The sequence below is a fragment of the Phyllobates terribilis genome, unplaced genomic scaffold, assembly GCF_046119375.1.
Source record: "Phyllobates terribilis strain yellow unplaced genomic scaffold, ASM4611937v1 Scaffold_5__5_contigs__length_657084704, whole genome shotgun sequence".
NCBI classification, from domain to species: domain Eukaryota; kingdom Metazoa; phylum Chordata; class Amphibia; order Anura; family Dendrobatidae; genus Phyllobates; species Phyllobates terribilis.
Genome location: NW_027362765.1, coordinates 27,653,731 through 27,677,560, shown reverse-complemented (window position 1 = coordinate 27,677,560; position 23,830 = coordinate 27,653,731). Strand labels below are relative to the sequence as shown.

Sequence of the window (23,830 nt, the reverse complement as noted above, 5' to 3'; positions counted from 1 at the left end):
CATGTATTGTTAGCACTGTATATTTTTATATTAAAGGTTTGAAAGCTTTAATAAGTTTGATCCTTGTATGCTCTAAATAATCCATAGCCTTTCAGAAAGTGTGTGTGACCTTTTGATTGCTTGACAATAACATATTTGGGGACTCAACACCCCTGTGTATTTGACGAGTGGTGGAAAGGCGTTAAGAAATTGCGGTGTTCTGAATGTGTTGGGGTGTGATTTATGCTCACTTTATAGCCTAAAACAGAGGTTGAGAGCTGGATTGAGTGAGAGGAGATGAATTAACTCTTGCAAGCACACCCCTGTAACGTGCTGAGAAGTGTGTATGTGACAGTCAATATCACTAATTGTAATGCACTGGGGTGGAGTAGGGAAGTAATAAATTTATTGTTAGAGTTTCTCTGCACCATGTGTTATATTTACATATAGCGTCACAGCAGGGATATTAATGACCACTCTGCAGCGCACTCATATACACACAATACTGTTGGGACACTGAACATTTACACACACACAGCTCTGCTACATACACACATTTACATACACACAGCTCTATTTTTTTATTATGCATTGCTTATACAGCGCAATCATATTCTGCAGCGCTTTACGGACATTATCATTGCTGTCCCCAATGGGGCTCACAATCCAAATTCCATATCTCTTTGGAGTGTTGGAGGATTTATTCAAACATGTGGTTTTTAGTCAACGTGTTTCAAAGTATCAGGCACCACTTCTTCAGGAAATGACCACAAGCCTTCTCCACGTGTGAGCTCCTTGGTGTCTAACAAGCAATGATTTATGTCCAAAACATATTCCACATTCTGAACATGAATATGGCTTCTCCCCTGTGTGTGTGTGTGACTTCTCTGGTGTCTAACAAGGTTTGATTTCCTTCTAAAACATTTCCCACATTCAGAACATGAAAAAGGCTTCTCCCCTGAGTGCGTTCCCTGGTGACTAACAAGCGATGATTTCCGCAGAAAACATTTTCCACATTCTGAACATGAATACGGCTTCTCCCCTATGTGAGTTCTCTGGTGTAGAACAAGCAATGATTTCTGACTAAAACATTTCCCACATTCTGAACATGAATATGGCTTCTCGCCTGTGTGAGTTCTCTGGTGTATAACAAGTGTTATTTTATGTGCAAAACATTTTCCACATTCTAAACATGAAAAAGGTTTCTCCCCTGTGTGAGTTATCTGGTGACTAACAAGCGATGATCTCTGTATAAAACATATTCCACATTCTGAACATGAAAATGGTTTCTCCCCTGTGTGAATTTTCTGATGCCTATCAAGTTGTGATTTCTCTACAAAACCTTTCCCACATTCTGAACATGGAAAAGGCCTTTCCCCTGTGTGAGTTCTCTGATGTATAACAAGATACGATTTCTGTTTAAAATATTTCCCACATTCTGAACACGAAAAAGGCTTCTCTCCTGTGTGAGTTCTCTGATGTTTAACAAGACGTGATTTCCCTGCAAAACATTTTCCACATTCTGAACATGAATATGGCTTCTCTCCTGTGTGAGTTCTGTGATGTATAACAAGATGTGATTTCCCTGCAAAACATTTTCCACATTCTGAACAAGAATATGGCTTTTCTCCTGTGTGAATTCTGTGATGTATAGCAAGAGTTGATTTCTCTGCAAAACATTTCCCACATTCTGAACATGAATATGGCTTCTCTCCTGTGTGAATTCTGTGATGTATAGCAAGATTTGATTTCTGTCCAAAACATTTCCCACATTCTGAACATGAATATGGCTTCTCCCCACCAGTATGCTTTCTCTCAGGCCTAAAAAAATCTGATTTCTGGTTAAAATATTGCTCACATTTGGAACAAGAAAATGTCTTCTCCTCTGTGTGAATTTTTTGATGTGTAACAAAAGATGTTTCAAGAGGAAAACTATTTCCATATTCTGAATGTGTAATTGGCTTCTTTGCTTGAAGAGCAGTTTGCTTTGTAATGCCCGTTTTCTGACTTTTATTTTTCTTCGTAGTCTGTAATGAATCAGAAGATAGGACTTGTTTCATAGGATCAGATGATAGATCTTTGCGGTGAAGGGATGATGGTATATCTGGAGTAATGACATTCTCTTCAATTCTATTCTGTGTGATCTCAAGGTCATCTGATATAAAAATTGAAGATGTCAGTTGTCCCTCTGATCTCCTTGTACAGTCGTCTGCCAAGAATAAAACAAATGATTATTTTTTAATAAAATATTCTTAAATTGTATTTTTTAACATTTCTACTCAGAATCTCTATAGAAATGGGAAGTTATGTAGCAAAATTGAATTATTCACTAAGAAAATAACAGTTCTCAGTCTACTAGAAGACGTCAACATGAACTAGTAGAGCTAGTTCAACTGTTTGTTCATTCTGCCTCCAAAATATTGAAATAAAAAGCCACCAAAAAATGTTATGTAGGCAAAAATGACACTAATAAAAACTTCTAGTCATCCCACAAAAAAACAAGCCCCCACTCAGGTGTCAAAATAATCACTACTCATATAGATAGATTAATTCACTGATGGTTATAATTTACAAAATTTAGTAACTTTATGGGGTTTTCTTCTGCTCTGGTTTTCTGTCATTCTACAACATTGGAGCTTGTACGAATGGTGGGTCATATCTCCTCTGGGATCTGCTCCTGCGATGTCTGCTTCGGTCACCAGCGGCCACCATCATTCATTCTGCGGGTGGCGTTGGTGATGGAGGAGACATTGTAACCAGAAGATCTGGGCAGCACAGGCTCTATCCAGACACTAAGAATAGGGTGGCTGGGACCAGTGCTACCATCCAGTTTGGCAATATGGGTGTGTGTGCTGTCCAGCTGGAGTAATCTGCTCCCTGCTTCAGGTAATTGGAAAGTACCACACCCTACTAAAGCTCAAGGCACATTGCTGAAAGGTGCCAGGTACAGTGTTGTTCTTCTCTGGTTCAGTTCTGTGCATTTGATCTTCTTGTGATCCTGGCCCGTTTACGGTCTACTCATGTCTTCTGATTTTGTATTTTCTGTGCCCTCCTGGTTCTATCTAAAATCTAGACCTCTCAAAGTAATTTCAAAAGTGAGAGGCTAGTATCTCATTATCTGGCAGCATACAGGAACAGTATAACCGCTAGTAGGTGGTAAGGGTAATATTAAAGGGTGTCAAGAGGAACCACAGATGTCACCCAGCAACTCAACTGCTGATTTATTAACCCTTTTGCACCAGAGCCTGTTTTCTCCTTCGTGACCACGCCATTTTTTCTCAATTCTGACCTGTGTCACTTTATGAGGTAATAACTCTGGGACGCTTGAACATATCACAGTGATTCTGAGTGTTTTTTTTTGTGACATATTTTACTTCCCTCCCCATTTATTTCTCTTGACAACAAGGCTCCAAACCAGACTTCCGAAACATCCGTTTGGACCACGAACTCCTTGATGAAGTCCAGTGAAACCAAGACTGTCTGTTTACACAGGGCTAGATTCAACTCCAGGAAAGCGATCTATAAGTCCACTTGGCCATCAACTACTCTTTGCCCTTAACGTCGGTCAGGGGTGCGGCTATCATGGTGAAATTCAGGATAAACTGCTGATAGTATCCCACAATTCTTAGAAAAGCCTTAACCATGGTCCGACTAGACTCATTGCAATGAGGTCAAACCAAACCTCTATAATTGGTAACGGCACTAGGGTACTATGGAAGTGAGAGACTGGGGCGGTTAACTGGAAAGTGGGACAGGAGCTACAATAGGACAGTGGGACAGGAGCTACAATAGTTCGAAATTTCTCGGTGACATCTGGGCCAGTACAACCTAAGAAGGATCCGCTCTTTGGTCTTGTCTACATCCAGATGACCACCCAAGACATGGGAATGGGCCATTTCTAACACCCTACACTTATAGGGTCCTGATACCACCAATTGTTCCAATACCTTCCGTCCCAGCTTAGTCACCCGATATAGCAAATCCCCATCTACTGCAAAGTATGGGAACCTAGTGTCGGCCTCCAGCTCTTGGGCAACCCTGTTTAAAACGGTGACACTATCCAGCGCCCCTTTGAGTGTATGGTCCTTCAGTTGAGCAGTCCCAAAGTTCCTCCCAGAAGCCCCCAACACAGGGATGTTGGCCTTATAGGTCACTGTCTCGTTCTCATACGACTTTTTTTTTTTTTTTTTTAAATGTGAACCTACTCTTATCTGAGTAACTTGGCACCCCACCTTTTCGCCATAAGTCCCAGAGTAAGGTAAAATCCTGCCCTAATATAATTGGGTGTATCAGGGTCCTTACCCACTCCAACCTCATGGGACTCAGTGCCACAGTTTGTTTTTATGGTCACTCTAGCAAAAGGGTAGTCCTTAGCGTCGCCATGAATACAGTGAATTTTGAGAGCTATAATTTTTCTATATTTCTGCTGACAGAGTCAGGTGACGTTTTTTGGTTTTTTTTCTGGGACAAGTTGACGTTTTCATTGCTACAATTTTTAAGGCACATAGTATTTTTTGATCACTTTCTATTCCATTTTTCCGGGAGGCAGAATGAACAAAAAACAGCAATTCAGGAATAGTTTTGGGCGTTATTTTATGCCGCTCACCGTGTGCTAAAATTGATAAGGCAGCTTTATTCTTCAGGCCAGTATGATTAGAGCAACACCAAATTTATATAATTTTTTTATGTTTTGGCGCTTTTACACAAAAACAATAACTATATTTTAGAAAAAAAATAATTGTTTTTGCATCACTGTACTCTGAGAGGTATAACTTTTTTATTTCTCCACTGACAGAGCTGTATTGTGGCTTGCTTTTTGCGGAACAAGATATTTGATAAGCCATAAGACATTTTCGAAGATACTATTTTTATTTCCATTCATCTTTTTGATCGCGTTTTATTCCACTATTTATTCATCAGTAAGATGAAAAAGCAGTTTTTTTGTCACGTTTTTTACTTATTCTTTTACTGAAGAGTAGAACCAGCATGACAATTTTATAGGAAGGGATGCTCCAGATGCGGCGATACCAAATATGTGTAATTTTTTTTTTTATAGAAATATACCCATTTATTGGTATAATTTTTTTTTACTTGGAGCCTCTATGGGATTTTAACATTTATTACTCTGATCTCTGGTATAATTCACTGCAATGCATTATACCTGTCAGTATTGCACTGACAGAAACCTCCTGGCTTGGTCTAACAGGCTTGTAGTACTAGTCTCTTATCCAGAGGTCACAATGACAATAATAAGGCCCTTGCGATGACATTGTGGGGGCACCGATGGGATGGGAGAGAAAGACCCCTCCCTCTCCTAGCCTCTCAAATGCTGCGATCAATATTGATCACAGCATATAGGAGGTTAAACAGTCGGGGGCAGTGTGGACATTTCTCCTGGCAGTGACAGTCGGGTCTCAGCTATCATGTAAGCTGAGCTCCCGGCGGCGATGGAATGGACACAGCTTCTGTACAGTGCACGATGGCCATGATGTATCCGTAAGTCAAACGTCAGGAAGCTATTCCCAACTATGACATATGGGTAAGTCAAAAGACGTGAAAGGGTTAAATGCTACCAAGCAGTTTCAGACTAATGTAAGTGAGGCAGACCGATCCCACCACAATCAAAGACATCATACAGTATGAACTCATAAAAAAAGGAGAAGTAATAAGAAAACATGTTACATCCCCATAAAGAACATATATTCTGGGGGAGAAATATAACACTAAACCAGAGTTGCAATCATTTATGGTGGACCATTGGAGCTACTATGAGTTCTGACCAGAAGAGTAGAGAAGGTATTAGTGCTCCACATTTCAGGAGCGATTACTGCACAATCTGAATTCCTTAGTATTGAAAACATAATGGAAATACTGACATGGAGTAGGGGTGGGCAGTTAATTCTCCCGAGAGGCAACATGAGACACCGTAACTGTTGCGGAAGACCGAACCAATAGGCTGAAATTAATTCTGTTCAATATTAATATCAATATATTATAATTATATTATATCCCCAATCCTGATATGCATGGCTCCCTCATCCCCAATCCTGGTATGCATGGCACCCCTCATCCCCAATCCTGGTATGCATGGCACCCCTCATCCCCAATCCTGGTATGCATGGCACCCCTCAACCCCAATCCTGGTATGCATGGCACCCCTCATCCCCAATCCTGGTATGCATGGCACCCCTCATCCCCAATCCTGGTATGCATGGCACCCCTCATCCCCAATCCTGGTATGCATGGCACCCCTCATCCCCAATCGTGGTATGCATGGCTCCCTCATCCCCAATCCTGGTATGCATGGCTCCCTCATCTCCAATCCTGATATGCATGGCACCCCTCATCCCCAATCCTGGTATGCATGGCTCCCTCATGCCCAATCCTGATATTCATGGCACCCCTCACCCCCATCCTGGTATGCATGGGCCCCTCATCCCCAATCCTGGTATACATGGTACCCCTCATCCCCAATCCTGGTATGTATGGTACCCCTCATCCCTATCCTGGTATGTATGGTACCCCTCATCCCTATTCTAGTATGTATGGTACCCCTCATCCTGGAATGCATGGCACCCAATCCCTCATCCTGGTATGCATGGCACCCCATCCCTCATCCTGGTATGCATGGTACACTTCATCCCTATTCTGGTATGCATGGTACCCCTCATCCCCCAATAATGGTATGTGTGGTACCCCTCATCCTCCAATCCTGGTATGCATGGTCCCCTCACCCCTTAATCTTGGTATGCATGGTCCCCTCACCCCCCAATCCTGGTATGCATGGTCCCCTCACCCCCCAAATCCTGGTATGCATGGTCTCCTCACCCCACATTCCTGGTATGTGTGGCCCCCTCATCCCTTTCACGCTGTACACACAAACAAAAAAATAAACAGTTATACTCACCTTTCTTCTCTGTGCTCCAGCGCTTCTGTGTCCTATTCTGCCGGAGGAGGAGTGCGGAGCCGGAGCAACGCGCTGTCCGGCGCCATTTTGCTGAAGACACACTGCAAATGTGTCTTCAATAAAATGGCGCCAGATAGCGCTATGTGCATGCACCGATCCGACGCCTCACTCGAAGAGAAGAGAGAAGTGAAGAGAGATGCGCCGCGGCAACACTCCTCCCGGTCAGGTAAGTATGGCGCCGGAGATCGCGGTATGCGTTCAGTGTCTACGCATACCGCGATCTCTGGCGCCATACACTCCTCTTACCTGTAATGGCTGGATGCAGTCTTCTGTCTGGAGCCAGACTGCGCATCATGCATGCGCAGTCTATAAAGGCTTCAGACAGAGACAAGCTTAGCCGATTATATTATAGATGAGCCCCCCACAGCCTCTTATATACCGTAACAGCCCCCACACAGCCTCCCCATATACAGCATGAGCCCATCACAGCCTCCCCATATACAGCATGAGCCCAACACAGTCTCCCCATATACAGCATGAGCCCCACACAGCCTCCCCATAAAAAGCATGAGCCCAACACAGCCTCCCCATATACAGCATGAGCCCCACACAGCCTCCCCATATAAAGCATGAGCCCAAAACAGTCTCCCCATATACAGCATGAGCTCCACACAGCCACATCTGCACAGTCACATATTTATACACAATAGGACACAGAAATAATGCAATAGATGAGACAGGTGATGAAAAGCAGAGCTATTACTATGGGAGAGATAAACCGTTCTGGCTGTAAATATTTTAGCAGTTCACAGATAAACTTCACTTTAAAAAACTTAAAATTAACTTTTTCGACAGCATCATCAAGCTACAGAACAATGAAATAGAGACATCTTTGTACCGAAAGCCAATCGACCGTCCAACATACCTTAAATGAGACAGTTTCTATCCAAAACACAAACGCTATTGTCTATAGCCAAGCCATCAGATACAATCGGATATGTTCCAACCCAATGGATAGAGACAAACACCTTGGTGGCCTCAGAAAGACATTTTTGAATCAGGGCTACCATCCAAGAACAATTGAGAACCAGAATACAAGAGCCACCAGAATACCAAGGAATCACCTCCTACATTACAAAACTAAACAAGAATGCAACTAGGTGCCTCTAGTAATCACCTACAATCCAAATCTGGAGGTGCTAAGGAGAGTTGCACGGAAACTACAACCCTTACTACAAAAAGATGCCCAATTACAATCCATATTTCCAGACCCCCCACTTCTGTGTTTCAGGTAGCCCCCAAATCTAAGAAGCATCATTGTCAGAAGCTCCCTGTCATCTCCACCAGCTACAAGTACCTTTATCTTCAACCAGAAAAAATGTAAAACCTGTCCATTTATAATGACCACAGACAAGACAAAGATACCCAACTCACATCAGGACTACAAGATCCCAGGTACTTTCAGCATGGAGTCGGTTTCTAACCGTTTGTGCAGACACATGCACATTTGTGGCCTGCTGGAGGTCATTTTGCAGGGCTCTGGCAGTGCTCCTCCTGTTCCTCCTTGCACAAAGGCGGAGGTAGCGGTCCTGCTGCTGGGTTGTTGCCCTTCTACGGCCCCCTCCATGTCTCCTGGTGTACTGGCCTGTCTCTTGGTAGCGCCTCCAGCCTCTGGACACTACAATGACAGACACAGCAAACCTTCTTGCCACAGCTCGCATTGATGTGCCATCCTGGATGAGCTGCACTACCTGAGCAACTTCTGTGGGTTGTAGAGTCTGTCTCATGCTACCACGACTGAGAAAGCACAACCAACATTCAAAAGTGACCAAAACATCAGCCAGAAAGCATTGGTACTGAGATGTGGTCTGTGGTCCCCACCTGCAGAACAACTCCTTTATTGAGGGTGTCTTGATAATTGTCAATAATTTCCATCTATTGTCTATTCCATTTGCACAACAGCATGTGAAATTGATTGTCAATCAGTGTTGCTTCCTACGTGGACAGTTTGATTTGACAGAAGTTTGATTCACTTGGAGTTATATTCTGTTGTTTAAGTGTTCCCTTTATTTTTTTGAGCAGTGTATATTTTCCTAACTTGTCAGCACATTGTACTTATGCTGTCATTTGGCTTAGTAGTTTACAGATCTGGGCAGGTAAGGGTCAGCATTTTCTGATTCCAGGGGGTAGGTGGATCCTCCAGGTTGTAATCTCTATAGAAGAAGGGCTTTCAGTGCCCAAAGTAATTTGAAAAGTATTGGGTGGAGGAACATGTAGGGATATAACAGCAGAATGGTGATCATATGATTGTAATTTGTCTCGACTACACTGGTGATAAAACAGTGAAAGATGATGATTGAGAAGAATCTGTGACTTCTCTGCATTTAGTGGTTACTACTCACCTGGACAATTATCTGTAGGAATCTCCTCTTTACATCGCTCATCACCCCTCACATATGTCTCTGTAGTATTAATATGGGTCAGATCTTTACCCTGAAACAAATATTGTAAAAGTCACAGACAGATGGAGAAGTCACATCTATGATCAGCTCTAATCCTGTCATCTCCACCATTCTCATTACACAAGTATAAAACATATAATACAAGACTGAGCAAAAGACCTTCACAGCTGTCTACACATCATAGGGGAGATCTCATGACACCTTCTCTCCATCTACCTGATGATCCTGAGGAACATCGGGACATTCCTGTTTACAATCCCTTGGAAGAAGAGGATGGGGACTTCTCTCTGGTGTTGTCCTCTTACTTGATAGAACTGGAGAAAACACAAACAGGGATTGAATTGATTATTTACATAGAGATAACTATAGGCCATGTGTATTTAGTCCTGTCTATTACCTGGTGATGTGAGGGGCTGGGAAACCTCCATCATGACGTCCATGTACAGATCTTTGTGTCCTTCTAAATACTCCCACTCCTCCATGGAGAAATAGACGGCGACATCCTGACATCTTATAGGAACCTGACACATACAATGATACCGTCATTCCTCCCATTCCCTTCATAGCAATACTATATAATGTCCCAGCAGTGTCACCTCTCCAGTCAGCAGCTCAATCATCTTGTAGGCGAGTTCTAGGATTTTCTGGTCATTGATGTCCTCATTTATCAGGGGGTGAGGTGGAGGCCCCGTGATTGGGCTCAGTGGTCTTCCCCATCCCTTAGACACAGGGGCCTGACGAAACTCACTAGAGGTCTTCTTCACTAGTGTGTAATCCTGGTTATGGAGAGACACATTAATAAATCTCACTACAGACATTTCCAGAGTCCTCACCTCTCCAGTTCTGTCCATCTGTTATTCCCATAGAAAAGAATGGTGTAATGTGACGTCATCAGAATCTCTCACCTCTCCAGTAAGCCGGAAGAGGATCTCTAGATTGAGTTGTAATAGCCTCTCCACCATTTTGTTCTTCTCCATATCCATCCTTGATGGGTAAAATCAGAAAAATTGTCTAAATATAGAAGAACTCCACTGAGAAGATCTGGTATTGTAGGGACCTGAATGTGAAGAAGATGAGCAAATGTAACATCATAAAGAATCTCAAGTAATAATATAATTACTGGAGATAATAAGAGGAAACATATGAGGAGATAAAATTTGTAGATTTTATATTCTCTTATCTCGTACAGAGTGGAATATCGGTTGAATTGCTAACCAAGTCATCTCCTCCATTCTCTCAATCACTGGCTATGATGGCCATTGCTTCAACAACTAATTAGCCATAGGTATCTCAAGTTTGTTGGAACGGACCAGGAAATACTGAGACTGGTGGAGGACTCAAGCAGTGGTGGCACAGGAGTAGTGTGGAATCATTAACGTGTTACTATCTTTACTATTTTACTACATTCTGTTTTTTTCCCCCGACATCTACTAATAAAACTTATATACTTTAGATCACAAAACAGACAAAAAAAAAAAAGAAATGGCCATAAGCTCTCAGCCATGTAGGAAGTAACTAAATCTTTATTAGGTAAAAGAAGTCTAGGTAAAAAAAAAGAACACAGCAGTTTAAACGGCGTCATCCACAGAGGAAGGCAGAGCTGGCGCCATTCCAGCAAGACAGGACACTTATGGGTCGGTGTATGTCTTTACTTCCCAATACTGTTATTGCTATTGTTGTATATACAGCTAACAAAGAAATCATCCAAAATATCAATATCTATTAATCCATTTATAAACAATCCCAAACAATACGAGATATAGAAAAACACAGTATGGTGAGGACATATGTCAGCTAATATCTGTAGACAGTGGAAATAGATCCCCAGCTGATGTGTATAGCTGAAGGCTTTTTCACTCTATAAAAGGGACCATGTTGATGACATCACACACTTCCAGAACGCTAGAGGGCTAATGCAGTGAGAACAAGTGTCCCCAAATGGTGTATAGCGCATGTATGCCAGCAGAAGAATCTTCCAGGGCGCATGCGCAGATATTACAAACACAAGAGGTCAAGATTGCGATTCGTGCATATGTCCTGGACCTCAGATAATGTCAGGATGTCTAAAACAGCCCCCCGTACTGGTGCATGCGCAGTACGAGTCCATCGATGCTGAGCACACGCAGTCACAGTGTTAGAATCTATGCTGTTTTACTTTTCGGCGGCATCTTTTTGTGGTTTGCTGGCTTCTAGTCTTTTCCTCTGATGCTGGGTGTCTTGGTCACGTGATCTCCTCACTCTTTATTACTCAGCACCTGTCTCCCATTCATTGCTGGACATCAGTGTTGTTACGCTTGTGCTCTGGCTAGTTGCCTTGTTAGCTCTTTGTGCTTAGGACAATTTATATCTTGGGACTTCTTGTTCCACCAGTTTTGTTCCCTTTAATCTTCGTTTCTGCAACTAACTTTTCTGTTAGGAGGTCTCCTGTTTTTGCTCCCAGTCCTTAGATCTTTTAGGGACCCCTTTCCCCTTCCTTCAGGTCTTCTTTTTAGTTCAGTGCAGGAGTGTCGGTGGGGCTATTCACAAGGAATAGGGCACCCATCCCAGCGTAGGGTTTAAGCTCAGTCTCAGTGCAGGGACAGCTTTTCCCTCCTATTCCTGTTCTTAATTGCAGTACATAACACACAGCAACAGTCAGTTACCTGGAGGAGGCGCCCGCATAGCAAAGGATAAGATATTACTGCAGTTTAAAAAAAATGCAACAAAAGGGAATCAATAAATGTCACTGCAGGTATGATATTAACACCTATAAGGGAAAACATACAGTACAGACCAAAAGTTTGGACACACCTTCTCATTTAAAGCTTTTTCTGTATTTTTATGACTATGAAAATTGTACATTCACACAGAAGGCATCAAAACTAAGAATTAACACGTGGAATTATATACTTAACAAAAAAGTGTGAAACAACTGAAAATATGTCTTATATTCTAGGTTCTTCAACGTAGCCACCTTTTGCTTTGATGACTGCTTTGCACACTCTTGGCATTCTCTTGATGAGCTTCAATAGGTAGTCACCGGAAACGGTTTTCACTTCACAGGTGTGCCCTGTCAGGTTTAATAAGTGGGATTTCTTGCCTTATAAATGGGGTTGGGACCATCAGTTGTGTTGTGCAAAAGTCTGGTGGATACACAGCTGATAGTCCTACTGAATAGACTGTTAGAATTTGTATTATGGCAAGAAAAAAGCAGCTAAGTAAAGGACAACAAGTGCCATCATTACTTTAAGAAATGAAGGTCAGTCAGTCTGAAAAATTGGGCAAACTTTGAATGTGTCCCCAAGTGCAGTTGCAAAAACCATCAAGCGCTACAAAGAAACTGTCTCACATGAGGACCGCCCCAGGAAAGGAAGACCAAGAGTCACCTCTGCTTCTGAGGATAAGTTTATCCGAGTCACCAGCCTCAGAAATCGAAGGTTAACAGCAGCTCAGATTAGAGACCAGGTCAATGCCACACAAGAGTTCTAGCAGCAGACACATCTCTACAACAACTGTTAAGAAGAGACTTTGTGCAGCAGGCCTTCATGGTAAAATAGCTGCTAGGAAACCACTGCTAAGGACAGGCAACAAGCAGAAGAGACTTGTTTGGGCTAAAGAACACAAGGAATGGACATTAGACCAGTGGAAATCTGTGCTTTGGTCTGATCGAGTCCAAATTTGAGATCTTTGGTTCCATCCACCGTGTCTTTGTGCGACGCAGAAAAGGTGAACGGATGGACTCTACATGCCTGGTTCCAACCGTGAAGCATGGAGGAGGAGGTGTGATGGTGTTGGGGTGCTTTGCTGGTGACACTGTTGGGGATTTATTCAAAATTGAAGGCATACTGAACCAGCATGGCTACCACAGCATCTTGCAGCGGCATGCTATTCCATCCGGTTTGCGTTTAGTTGGACCATCATTTATTTTTCAACAGGACAATGACCCCAAACACACCTCCAGGCTGTGTAAGGGCTATTTGACCAAGAAGGAGAGTGATGGGGTGCTACGCCAGATGACCTGGCCTCCACAGTCACCAGACCTGAACCCAATCCAGATGGTTTGGGGTGAGCTGGACCGCAGAGTGAAGGCAAAAGGGCCAACAAGTGCTAAGCATCTCTGGGAACTCCTTCAAGATTGTTGGAAGACCATTTCCGGTGACTACCTCTTGAAGCTCATCAAGAGAATGCCAAGAGTGTGCAAAGCAGTCATCAAAGCAAAAGGTGGCTGCTTTGAAGAACCTAGAATATAAGACATATTTTCAGTTGTTTCACACTTTTTTGTTAAGTATATAATTCCACATGTGTTAATTCATAGTTTGGATGCCTTCAGTGTGAATGTACAATTTCATAGTCATGAAAATACAGAAAAATCTTTAAATGAGAAGGTGTGTCCAAACTTTTGTTCTGTACTGTATAATGCAAGAAATTCATATAAGTTACTGCAGACATTTAAATATCTTATTAAGAGCTAAAATAGATATCAGAATCAATATATATAGTTGCAATCTCTCTGCAAAAGCCCAAAAAAGGCAGATTAGTATAATGTAGATACAGGACCGGATTGGCAATCTGCCAAAGCGGACGTATGCCCGGTGGGCCGCCAGCTGTTTAAAACTTTTGAATAAGCCCCTGTGCGCGCTCGCTCGCTCTCCCTCTTACACGGGCTGATAAGGCCACCGTATGCACCTAGGCAGCCCTTGTCAGCACTTGTGTGAGCCGCGGTGGCCCTTCTCAATGTGTGCAGGAGAGAGAGCACGTGAACAGGGGCTTATTAAAAAGTTTTAAAGGGCCGCAGCGGAGCGCACATTCACACAGGGTTCTGTCTGACGCTGGCATTTTTTTGGGGCGGAGTTCGCGCGCTACTCACCGGTCCCAGGGATCTGCATCCTCTCACTGGCCCCAGCAGGGATCCTCTCTCACCGGCCCCAGGGATCATCTGCAGGCCTGATGGATATGCTGCAGCTCTTCACCTCCCCCTCTCATCGTAGGGATCTGGGTGAGTCCCAATATAGAACATGTATCTTCAGTATATGCAGCAGTCAGTTTTACCTGTATAATGTATATTGACTGCTGTATATACATTATATAGATGCTACTGTTGTGTATAATTTAAAGTACCACATATATACAGCAGTCTTTATACATTATATAGGTGATACTGCAATTATACACAACAGTAGCATCTATATAATGTATATAAACCAGTGCATATACATTATACAGGTGCTACTGCTGCATATACATTATACCGGTGCTGCTGCTGCTGTATATGCGTCACTTATATAATGTATATACAGCAGTCACAGTATCACCTGTATAATGTATAGGGACTGCTGTGTATACAATATATACTTGGTGATACTGCTACTGTTGTATATACATTATATAGGTGATACTGAAATTATACAAAGCAGTATCACCTATATAATGCATATACAGCAGTCACAATATCGACTATATAATGTATATAGAATGCTGTGTATAATCGTAGTACCACCTATATAATGTATATACAGCAGTTTACATACATTATATAGGGGATTCTGCAATTGCTGTTTTATAGTGGAGTAGTTACATAACATATACACTACAGCAGTCACAGTATCACCTATATAATGTATATACAGCAGTCTCAATGTGACAGATATTCAGCAGTGCCTACTATATGATATTTACTCTGTGATATATGCATCATAATATACAATACATTTTATTGATCCTGAGGGAAATTGTAGATATATTGTAATTATTGGTATTAGTAGACATATTGTAGTCTAGTATATAGTGTAATACTGTTTTAATATAGTGTATAATGTAGAGTTGTGTATATATAGTATATAGTGTACAGATGTTTATATAGTATGGTGCTGTGCATAAAGTGTGGAATCCACACTATATACACTGGCACATCTCTATACTACATACACTGCTCAAAAAATAAAGGGAACACTCAAATAACACATCCTAGATCTGAATGAATGAAATATTCTCATTGAATACTTTGTTCTGTACAAAGTTTAATGTGCTGACAACAAAATCACACAAAAATCATCAATGGAAATCAAATTTATTAACCAATGGAGGCCTGGATTTGGAGTCACCCCCAAAATTAATGTGGAAAAACACACTACAGGCTGATCCAACTTTGATGTAATGTCCTTAAAACAAGTAAAAATGAGGCTCAGTATTGTGTGTGGCCTCCACGTGCCTGTATTACCTCCCTAAAATACCTGCGCATGCTCCTGATGAGGTTGCGGATGGTCTCCTGTGGGATCTCCTCCCAGACCTGGGCTAAAGCATCCGCCAACTACTGGACAGTCTGTGGTGCAACGTAACGTTGGTGGATGGAGCAAGACATGATGTCCCAGATGTACTCAATCGGATTCAGGTCTGGGGGAACTGGCGGGCCAGTCCATAGCTTCAATGCCTTCATCTTGCAGGAAATGCTGACACACTCCAGCCACATGAGGTCTGGCATTGTCCTGCATTAGGAGGAACCCAGGGCCAACCGCACCAGCATATGGTCTCACAAGTGGTCTGAGGATCTCATCTCGGTACCTAATGGCAGTCAGGCTACCTCTGGAGAGCACATGGAGGGCTGTGCGGCCCTCCAAAGAAATGCCACCCCACACCATTACCGACCCACTGCCAAACTGGTCATGCTGAAGGATGTTGCAGGCAGCAGATCGCTCTCCACGGCGTCTCCAGACTCTGTTACGCCTGTCACATGTGCTCAGTGTGAACCTGCTGTCATCTGTGAAGACACAGGGCGCCAGTGGCGACTTTGCCAATCCTGGTGTTCCTCGTTAAAGCCATCGGCGAAACGCGCGTTGGATCCTTGTGGACTCTGTGGGATTGGCAGGTACTGCATTGCAATATTACTTTTCCATGATGACACTTAGATCCATATGATACATTGAGCCACACATGTGGGCTCATGGGTACCACTGTAATCTTCTTCTTACAATTGGGCTCGATATATATACATAATTTTGTGTTTTACATAGACAGCTATGAATTATAACTTCTATCTGTGAGTGCCTGTATACCCAAGTGGGCTAATATTTATTGCACTATGCACTTTATTGTATGCACTTTTATATTGAAGTTGAGTAACGTATGATTGATGAGCCCAACGGTTTATTTTGTAATTGTGATCAGTGTCCCTTGTGAATTTACCTGCTGACCCTGGATGTCCATTGTACCTGGGCATTTCTTTTCCTCTATAAAAAAATTTTTTAGCGTTTTAATTTTCTTTAATAAATGAACATAATTATTATATCTGACTGGGTGTCATATTTATAGGTTTGTGTAATCCTGGTGTTCTGTGGCAAATGCAAAGCGTCCTGCATGGTGTTGGGCTGTGAGCACAACCCCCATCTGTGGGCGTCGGGCCCTCATACCATCCTCATGGAGTCGGTTTCTAACCGTTTGTGCAGACACATGCACATTTGTGGCCTGCTGGAGTTCATTTTGCAGGGCTCTGGCAGTGCTCCTCCTGTTCCTTCTTGCACAAAGGCGAAGGTAGCGGTCCTGCTGCTGGGTTGTTGCCCTCCTACGGCCCCCTCCATGTCTCCTGGTGTACTGGCCTGTCTCCTGGTAGCGTCTCCAGCCTCTGGACACTACGCTGACAGAAACAGCAAACCTTCTTGCCACAGCTCGCACTGATGTGCCATCCTGGATGAGCTGAACTACCTGAGCAACTTCTGTGGGTTGTAGAGTCTGTCTCATGCTACCACGAGTGTGAAAGCACAACCAACATTCAAAAGTGACCAAAACATCAGCCAGAAAGCATTGGTACTGAGATGTGGTCTGTGGTCCGCACCTGCAGAACCACTCCTTTATTGAGGGAGTCTTGATAATTGCCAATAATTTCCATCTATTGTCTATTCCATTTGCACAACAGCATGTCGAATTGATTGTCAATCAGTGTTGCTTCCTAAGTGGACAGTTTGATTTCACAGAAGTTTGATTTACTTGGAGTTATATTCTGTTGTTTAAGTGTTCCCTTTATTTTTTTGAGCAGTGTTTACAGTATGGCCTGTAAATCTAAGTATCTGTATATATACACAGCCCAGTACCACTTCTGTCCTGTTTATATGTACGTAGGGTCACACGACAGTAAAACAATCACTTGTCACCCGCGTGCAGTCACAGTATTGTAATGTATCCGTACATATTGGGTGCATTCTGCGGCTCCATACTGCGGCATCCTATTTTTTTCTCGCACCCAGAGTCAGATCGCAGCATGCTACTATTTTTTCCCCGCACCCAATCAGTATGAGAAAAAAACTTTTCTCTGCGAGGCCTGATTGCATAACATCGGTCAGTGTGCGATCTGATGAAACATCGGATGGCACATACCTGATTTATACGCTTGTTTGCATGAGGGCTTGGTGGCATTGGACTTCTGGATTGTTATTACTGGTTTATTATTTTCTACATTCCTATGGGCAAATAAAAATAAATCTTGAAAAGCCTTTTTAAATGAGTTATCCCCCTTTTTCTGAATAGTGGATGACTTTCTGCTTGCTGCGGATTTGACCGATGGGACCCGCACGATCCGGAAAAACGTAGCTCTGTAGAGCACCATATAAATGCAGCTGTGGTTGATCATACGCACCGCGGCGCCATTGACATGTGGCTCATCAGATAACTCCTTTAAAGCAAACCTGTCAGCAGGATTTAGCCCTATAAACTAAAGGCATGGCCATAATGGCGCTGTGAGGCTGATTAATCTGATACCTGCTGTGAATGGATCCGCTCAGTGGTTGTTTAATACTCACCTTATGAAGTTTTCAGACTATGACGTCTTGTGTACTTCAGTATGCTTCGGGGTGGGACGTGGGGGCAGGGTCTTCTTCTCGTTCTTGCCCCCCCCCACCATCCTCCTCTGTATCTTTTGCAGCTCATTGATTATGCAGTGACCTGCCTCCTTTTTAAAATTTAGGGCAGGACTTTAATAAAATGTCGCCAGAGGTGGCGCATGCGTAGATCGATATCTCGGCTTAGTTCAGAGCTGAGATCTCTATCTGCGCATGAGCCGCCTCCAACGCCATTTAGACCCTGCCCCATGTCCCACCCCAAATCACACAAAACGTCATTTTCTGAAAACTTCATAAGGTGAGTATTAAACAACCACTGAGCGGATCCCTTCACATCAGGCATCAGATTACTCAGGATTCCAGCACCATTACAGCCATGCCTTTAATTTATAGGGCTAAATCCTGCTGACAGGTTCGCTTTAACCCCTTCCCGACCCGTGTCACACCGTTTGTGACATGGAAAACAGTTCCTTCCCGACCTGTGTCACACCGTCTGTGACATGGAGGGAAAGAGCCCCTGCAGCGCCTGCGAGCGGGGTCGCTCAGGTGTCACAGTTGCTACTGCAACTGGACATCCTGAAGTCGACCCCCCGGGGGGTGGATTAACCCCCCCGTGCCTGGGACCCCTCCGATTGGCTGTTTCATTTTCACTTTTAGTGAAACTGCCAATCGGTATGAATTAAATATTTCACCAATGAAAATTGGTGTAATATTTAAATCTGGGCATTGCCTGATGCTTACAGCATCAGCCATTGGCTGGGGGGAGTGTCACCTCTGTCCCCCCCCTCCCCCCAGATCTGATTGGGGGGCTAGCGTCACATGGATACTAGCCCCAATCAGATATGGAGGGATGGCTGAAACCTCCCAGCACCTTCCCAACCCTGGATCGTCTGTTGCGGACCCCCTGCAGCAGACCCCCTGCTTGGACCCCCTGCTGTGGACCCTGTGGATCGCGTCTGCCGCCGCCGCTGATCAGCAGGTAGTATTGCCCCCACTCCCCCCCTCCCCCGCGACCCCCCCCCACCCCCCCTCCACTTTCATACCTGCACCCCGACCTTCGCTCCCTCTGCTCCCTCTCCCACGTCTTCATCCACCGGCTGCTGCTCTCCTTCAGACAGCCAGTGGACTGTGATCACAGCAGCAGCAGGCTCAGTGTAAATGCCCTGCTCCTGTGATCACACCCACCATTCCCCAGTCCCAGTGATATCACGCCCCACCTCCCAATAATCACCCCCTCCCCCAGTGTTCACCCCCCCCTGTTCCCAGTGATCACCCCCCCCCCCGCAAACCCAGTAATTACCCCCCTGCTCCTGCCGGCTCCTGCTCCCCTTTCTGCCCCAGTAATCACCCCCCGATGCTGCCGACCTCCTACCCCCCCTTGCTGCTGCCGGCTCCTGCCCCAGTGATCACCCCCCTTGCTGCTGCTGCTGGCTGCTCCATCTCCTCAGCCCCCTCCTACGTCTGACCGCCCCATACGTCTGACCGCCCCCTACTCCTGACCGCCCCCTACTCCTGACCGCCCCCTACGCCTGACCGCCCCCTACGCCTGACCGGCCCCTACGCCTGACTGCCCCCTACGCCTGACTGCCCCCTACGCCTGACCGGCCCCTACGCCTGACCGCCCCCACACGTGACTGCAGAAGGTTACACCAAGCACACACACGTACACTCACACTATAATAAAGTTTTGATTTTTTTTTTTTTTTTTACACACGCACAAAGCACACAAAATGTCCCGCCCGTCCCGTTCATCCCAGTCTAGGGCGTACTCAGCTGAGGAGGCTATGTCAGGTTGGTGTGTGTGTGTTGTAGTGTATGAGATTGTGTGTGTGTGTGGTGTATGCACTACAATATACCACACCGCACACCAACCTGACATGCACTACACAATGGTGTCCGCTAACAAATTGGAACCATGTTGCGTTTGGAGAGTCCCTGTGTGCCCAAACATTGGAGCTCCCCCACAAGTGACCCCATTTTGGAAACTAGACCCCCCAAGGCACCTATCTAGATGCATAGTGAGCACTTGGATCCCCCAGGTGCTTCACAAATTGATTCATAAAAATGAAAAAGTGGAAAAAAAAACACTTTTTTATTTTTACGGATTAATTTGTGAAGGACCTGGGGGTTCCAAGTGCTCACTATGCATCTAGGTAGGTGCCTTGGGGGGTCTAGTTTCCAAAATGGGGTCACTTGTGGGGGAGCTCCAATGTTTGGGCACACAGCGGCTCTCCAAACACAACATGGTGTCTTCTAACAATTTGAGTCGACAATTTGTAGCGGACACCATGTTGCTTTTGGAGAGCCGCTGTGTGCCCAAACATTGGAGCTCCCCCACAAGTGACCCCATTTTGGAAACTAGACCCCCCAAGGCACCTATCTAGATGCATAGTGAGCACTTGGAATCCCCAGGTGCTTCACAAATTGATTCATAAAAATGAAAAAGTGGAAAAAAAAACACTTTTTTGATTTTTACGGATTAATTTATGAAGGATCTGGGGGTTCCAAGTGCTCACTATGCATCTAGATAGGTGCCTTGGGGGGTCTAGTTTCCAAAATGGGGTCACTTGTAGGTGAGCTCCAATGTTTGGGCACACAGCGGCTCTCCAAACGCGACATGGTGTCCGCAAACAAATTGAATGGAAAATCGGCTCAAATTGTTAGCGGACACCATGTTGGGTTTGGACAGCCCCTAATGTGCCTAAAAAGTGGAGCTCCCCCACAAGTGACCCCATTTTGGAAACTAGACCCCCCAAGGCACCTATCTAGATGCATAGTGAGCACTTGGAACCCCCAGGTGCTTCACAAAATGATCTGTGAAAACAAAAAAGTACTTTTTTTTTCACAAAAATTTTCTTTTAGCCTAAATTTTTTAATTTTCACATGGGTAACAGGATAAAATGCATCCTAAAATGTGTTGGTCAATTTCTCCTGAGTACACTGATACCTCATATGTGGTCATAAACCACTGTTTGGGCGCATGGCAGGGCTCAGAAGAGAAGGAGCGCAATTTGACTTTTGGAGCTAATTTTCCATTCAAAAAGTAAAATGGCGCTCCTTCCCTTCTGAGCCCTGCCGTGTGCCCAAACAGTGGTTTATGACCACATATGAGGTATCAGTGTACTCAGGAGAAATTGATCAACAAATTTTAGGATGCATTTTATCCTGTTACCCATGTGAAAATTAAAAAATTTAGGCTAAAAGAAAATTTTTGTTAGAAAAATAAAAATGTTCATTTTTTTCTTCCATGTGGCTTTAGTTCCTGTGATGAACCTGAAGGGTTAATAATCTTCTTGAATGTAGTTTTGAGTAGCTTGAGGGGTGCAGTTTTTGGAATGGTGTCACTTTGGGGTGTATTCTGTCATAAAGACCCCTCAAAGGGACTTCAAATGTGATGTGGTCACTAAAAAAATGGTTTTGTAAATTTTGCTTGAAAAAAGATAAATTGCTGATGAACTTTGAACCCTTCAAACTTCCTACCAAATTTTTTTTTTTTTTCCAAAATTGTGCTGATGTAAAGTAGACATGTGAGAAATGTTATTTATTAACTATTTTGTGTCACATCACTCTCTGGTTTAGTAGAATAAAAATTAAAAATTTGAAAATTGCAAAATTTTCAAATTTTTTCCCATATTTTTGATTTTTTCACAAATAAACGCAAATATTATCGACCTAAATTTAATACTAACATGAAGCCCAATATGTCACGAAAAAACAATCTCAGAATCGCTAGGATCCGTTGAAGTGTTCCAGAGTTTTTACTTCGTAAAGGGACACTGGTCAGAATTGAAAAAATGCCAAGGTCTTTAGGGTCAAAATAGGCTGGTTCCTGAAGGGGTTAAGAGAGTGGTGAGGGGCACGATAACATAAAAGCAAAATTCATTTATTAGGGCTGGTGGGGTTTGTGTGGCAGGGCTGCCTTTTTGTTCCAGTCTGACCCTGTGTAGATACATATATCAGTCAGTGCAATATTGGAAGTACGAGTGTGTGGAATAAAAACTGGGGCTCACAGAACAGTAGATATCACCTGTGGTGTACTCCATGATAAGAGGTGTCTAGCAATGCAAAACTTGGCTCTCTTGTATGGTGACAGAAGTAGTGTAACCGGCTTACAGTAGAAATTCCCATATACAGATCCTAAATAAAACCACCAAGGTCATCTGTTTATTCGATCCCTCGGGGGCGAGAGAGTCCAAACCAAAAATCCATTGGCATTCTTTTTGGAGGATTTGTTTATTCCAATCTACTTTTCTGACATCTTGTCTGACAACCTCTAAAATACAAAAGGAGATAGCTCTGTTGTCACCCTGATGGTACGCTCTAATTTGTCTAGTAATGGGGTATCTCTTTTATGTCTGATGTCTCCGAGGTGTCACTGATGCGTTTTCTAAACTCCCTTTTAGTTTTTCATGGCACTTAATTGTTACCATTCCCACTATTTATGTTCTCCATAAAGTTCTCAAAGGGTTAGACCCACTTAGAGGATGACAAAACCTAAGATAGAAACAACATGAACATATACCCTACTATAAGTCAGTAAAAAGCTAAAGTGCATATACACAACATAGGGCACTTAGTAAACACTGGTTTTAATTAAATAAAAGCCTTCTATGCTTTCGGATCTTGCACTCAGTGAGAATTTACAGCAGAAGGATCTCATTAACTTATTAAAAATTAACTTTTAATCAAATATTTTAAAACAATTATCCGGTCATGGGGTATGGAGCCGGGCGTGATCCCAGCTCATGTATAGGAGAAGTGTGCAGAGTGCTGCACTCCTCCATAAAAATATAGATTCTGGGGTGTGCTCGGTGCTTCACAGGTACCCCCACCAATAGTATTAGCTGTCATTAAGAGTTACATACACACGTAGTCTCACATACACTGACACACACGTACGTACACGCACACATATACTGGCACACACACACTGCTTACCGTATTCCAGGTGTGTGACCCCGCACTTCCTGTTAGTGATGTGTCATTTGTGAATGATCTGAGATGAAGAGCCCACTCTTTGATATGAGCACAATGTTGGGGGCCCGGACACCACTGGCTGCTGCTTATTCAGGCCTGACTGGGGGCTGGAAGCAGACAGGAGAGCAGGGAGTGTGACCATGAGGGACGATGACAATGCCTGTGACTGGGCTCCTCCCACATGAACGCTTACACTGATTGTGATTGGCTGCTTACTGCACACATGATCAGTGACATCACTAAGGTCCTAAAGTAAGTGCTGATATTGCTGGTATAAGAGGTACAGGAGCCTGGAGTCACTGAAAGCAGGGTGACACTGCTATTATTTCAGACAGGACAGGGGGATGTGCGGCACCTGACAGGAGATATATATACAGGGAGGTCCAAAAGTAGGTGGACAGAAAGTGTAATAAGGTTATGAAGGGGGAGATTTATCAAACATGGTGTAAAGTGAAACTGGCTCAGTTGCCCTTAGCAACCAATCAGATTCCACTTTTCATTCCTCACAGACTCTTTGGAAAATGAAAGGTGGAATCTGATTGGTTGCTAAGGGCAAATGAGCCAGTTTCACAGATCTAGTTTTCACAGATAGATCTCCCCCAAATCTGTTATCTTTTCAGATAACACATAATGGCAAATAATTGGAAATCTCAAAATGCTGAAACCGTTAGAGCAAATTGGGTTGAAACATTTGGTACTCA

General features: G+C 43.6%; 1 protein-coding gene across 3 annotated transcripts; it reads right to left on the bottom strand.

The window, feature by feature from the left end:
- Positions 1-409: 409 nt before the first annotated feature.
- On the bottom strand, positions 410-23,319 carry LOC141271781 (uncharacterized). 3 transcript variants are annotated; one of them, XM_073681918.1, is made up of 8 exons: positions 23,091-23,319; positions 14,195-14,319; positions 10,254-10,405; positions 9,945-10,124; positions 9,746-9,869; positions 9,565-9,662; positions 9,289-9,379; positions 411-2,188 (listed from the first exon to the last, which is right to left on the bottom strand). In XM_073681918.1, exons 3-8 carry the CDS (start codon positions 10,329-10,331, stop codon positions 699-701), a joined length of 2,061 nt encoding a protein of 686 aa, XP_073538019.1. In that variant the 5' UTR covers positions 10,332-10,405; positions 14,195-14,319; positions 23,091-23,319; the 3' UTR covers positions 411-698. The 3 variants fall into 3 exon arrangements, with proteins under 3 accessions (XP_073538020.1, XP_073538019.1, XP_073538018.1); XM_073681919.1 differs by lacking the exon at positions 14,195-14,319 and having other exon boundaries at positions 410-2,188; positions 10,254-10,332; XM_073681917.1 differs by lacking the exon at positions 14,195-14,319.
- Positions 23,320-23,830: the final 511 nt, after the last annotated feature.

What these genes read in the sequence shown, in the direction of transcription:
- LOC141271781 (XM_073681919.1), bottom strand. Translation starts at nt 10,331, where the DNA reads ATGGATATGGAGAAGAACAAAATGGTGGAGAGGCTATTACAACTCAAT. An exon ending in TCTTCCGGCTTACTGGAGAG is followed by an intron (nt 10,125 to 10,253) that starts GTGAGAGATTCT and finishes CTCCATAACCAG; the next exon opens with GATTACACACTAGTGAAGAA. An exon ending in CCAGCCCCTCACATCACCAG is followed by an intron (nt 9,663 to 9,745) that starts GTAATAGACAGG and finishes TGTTTTCTCCAG; the next exon opens with TTCTATCAAGTAAGAGGACA.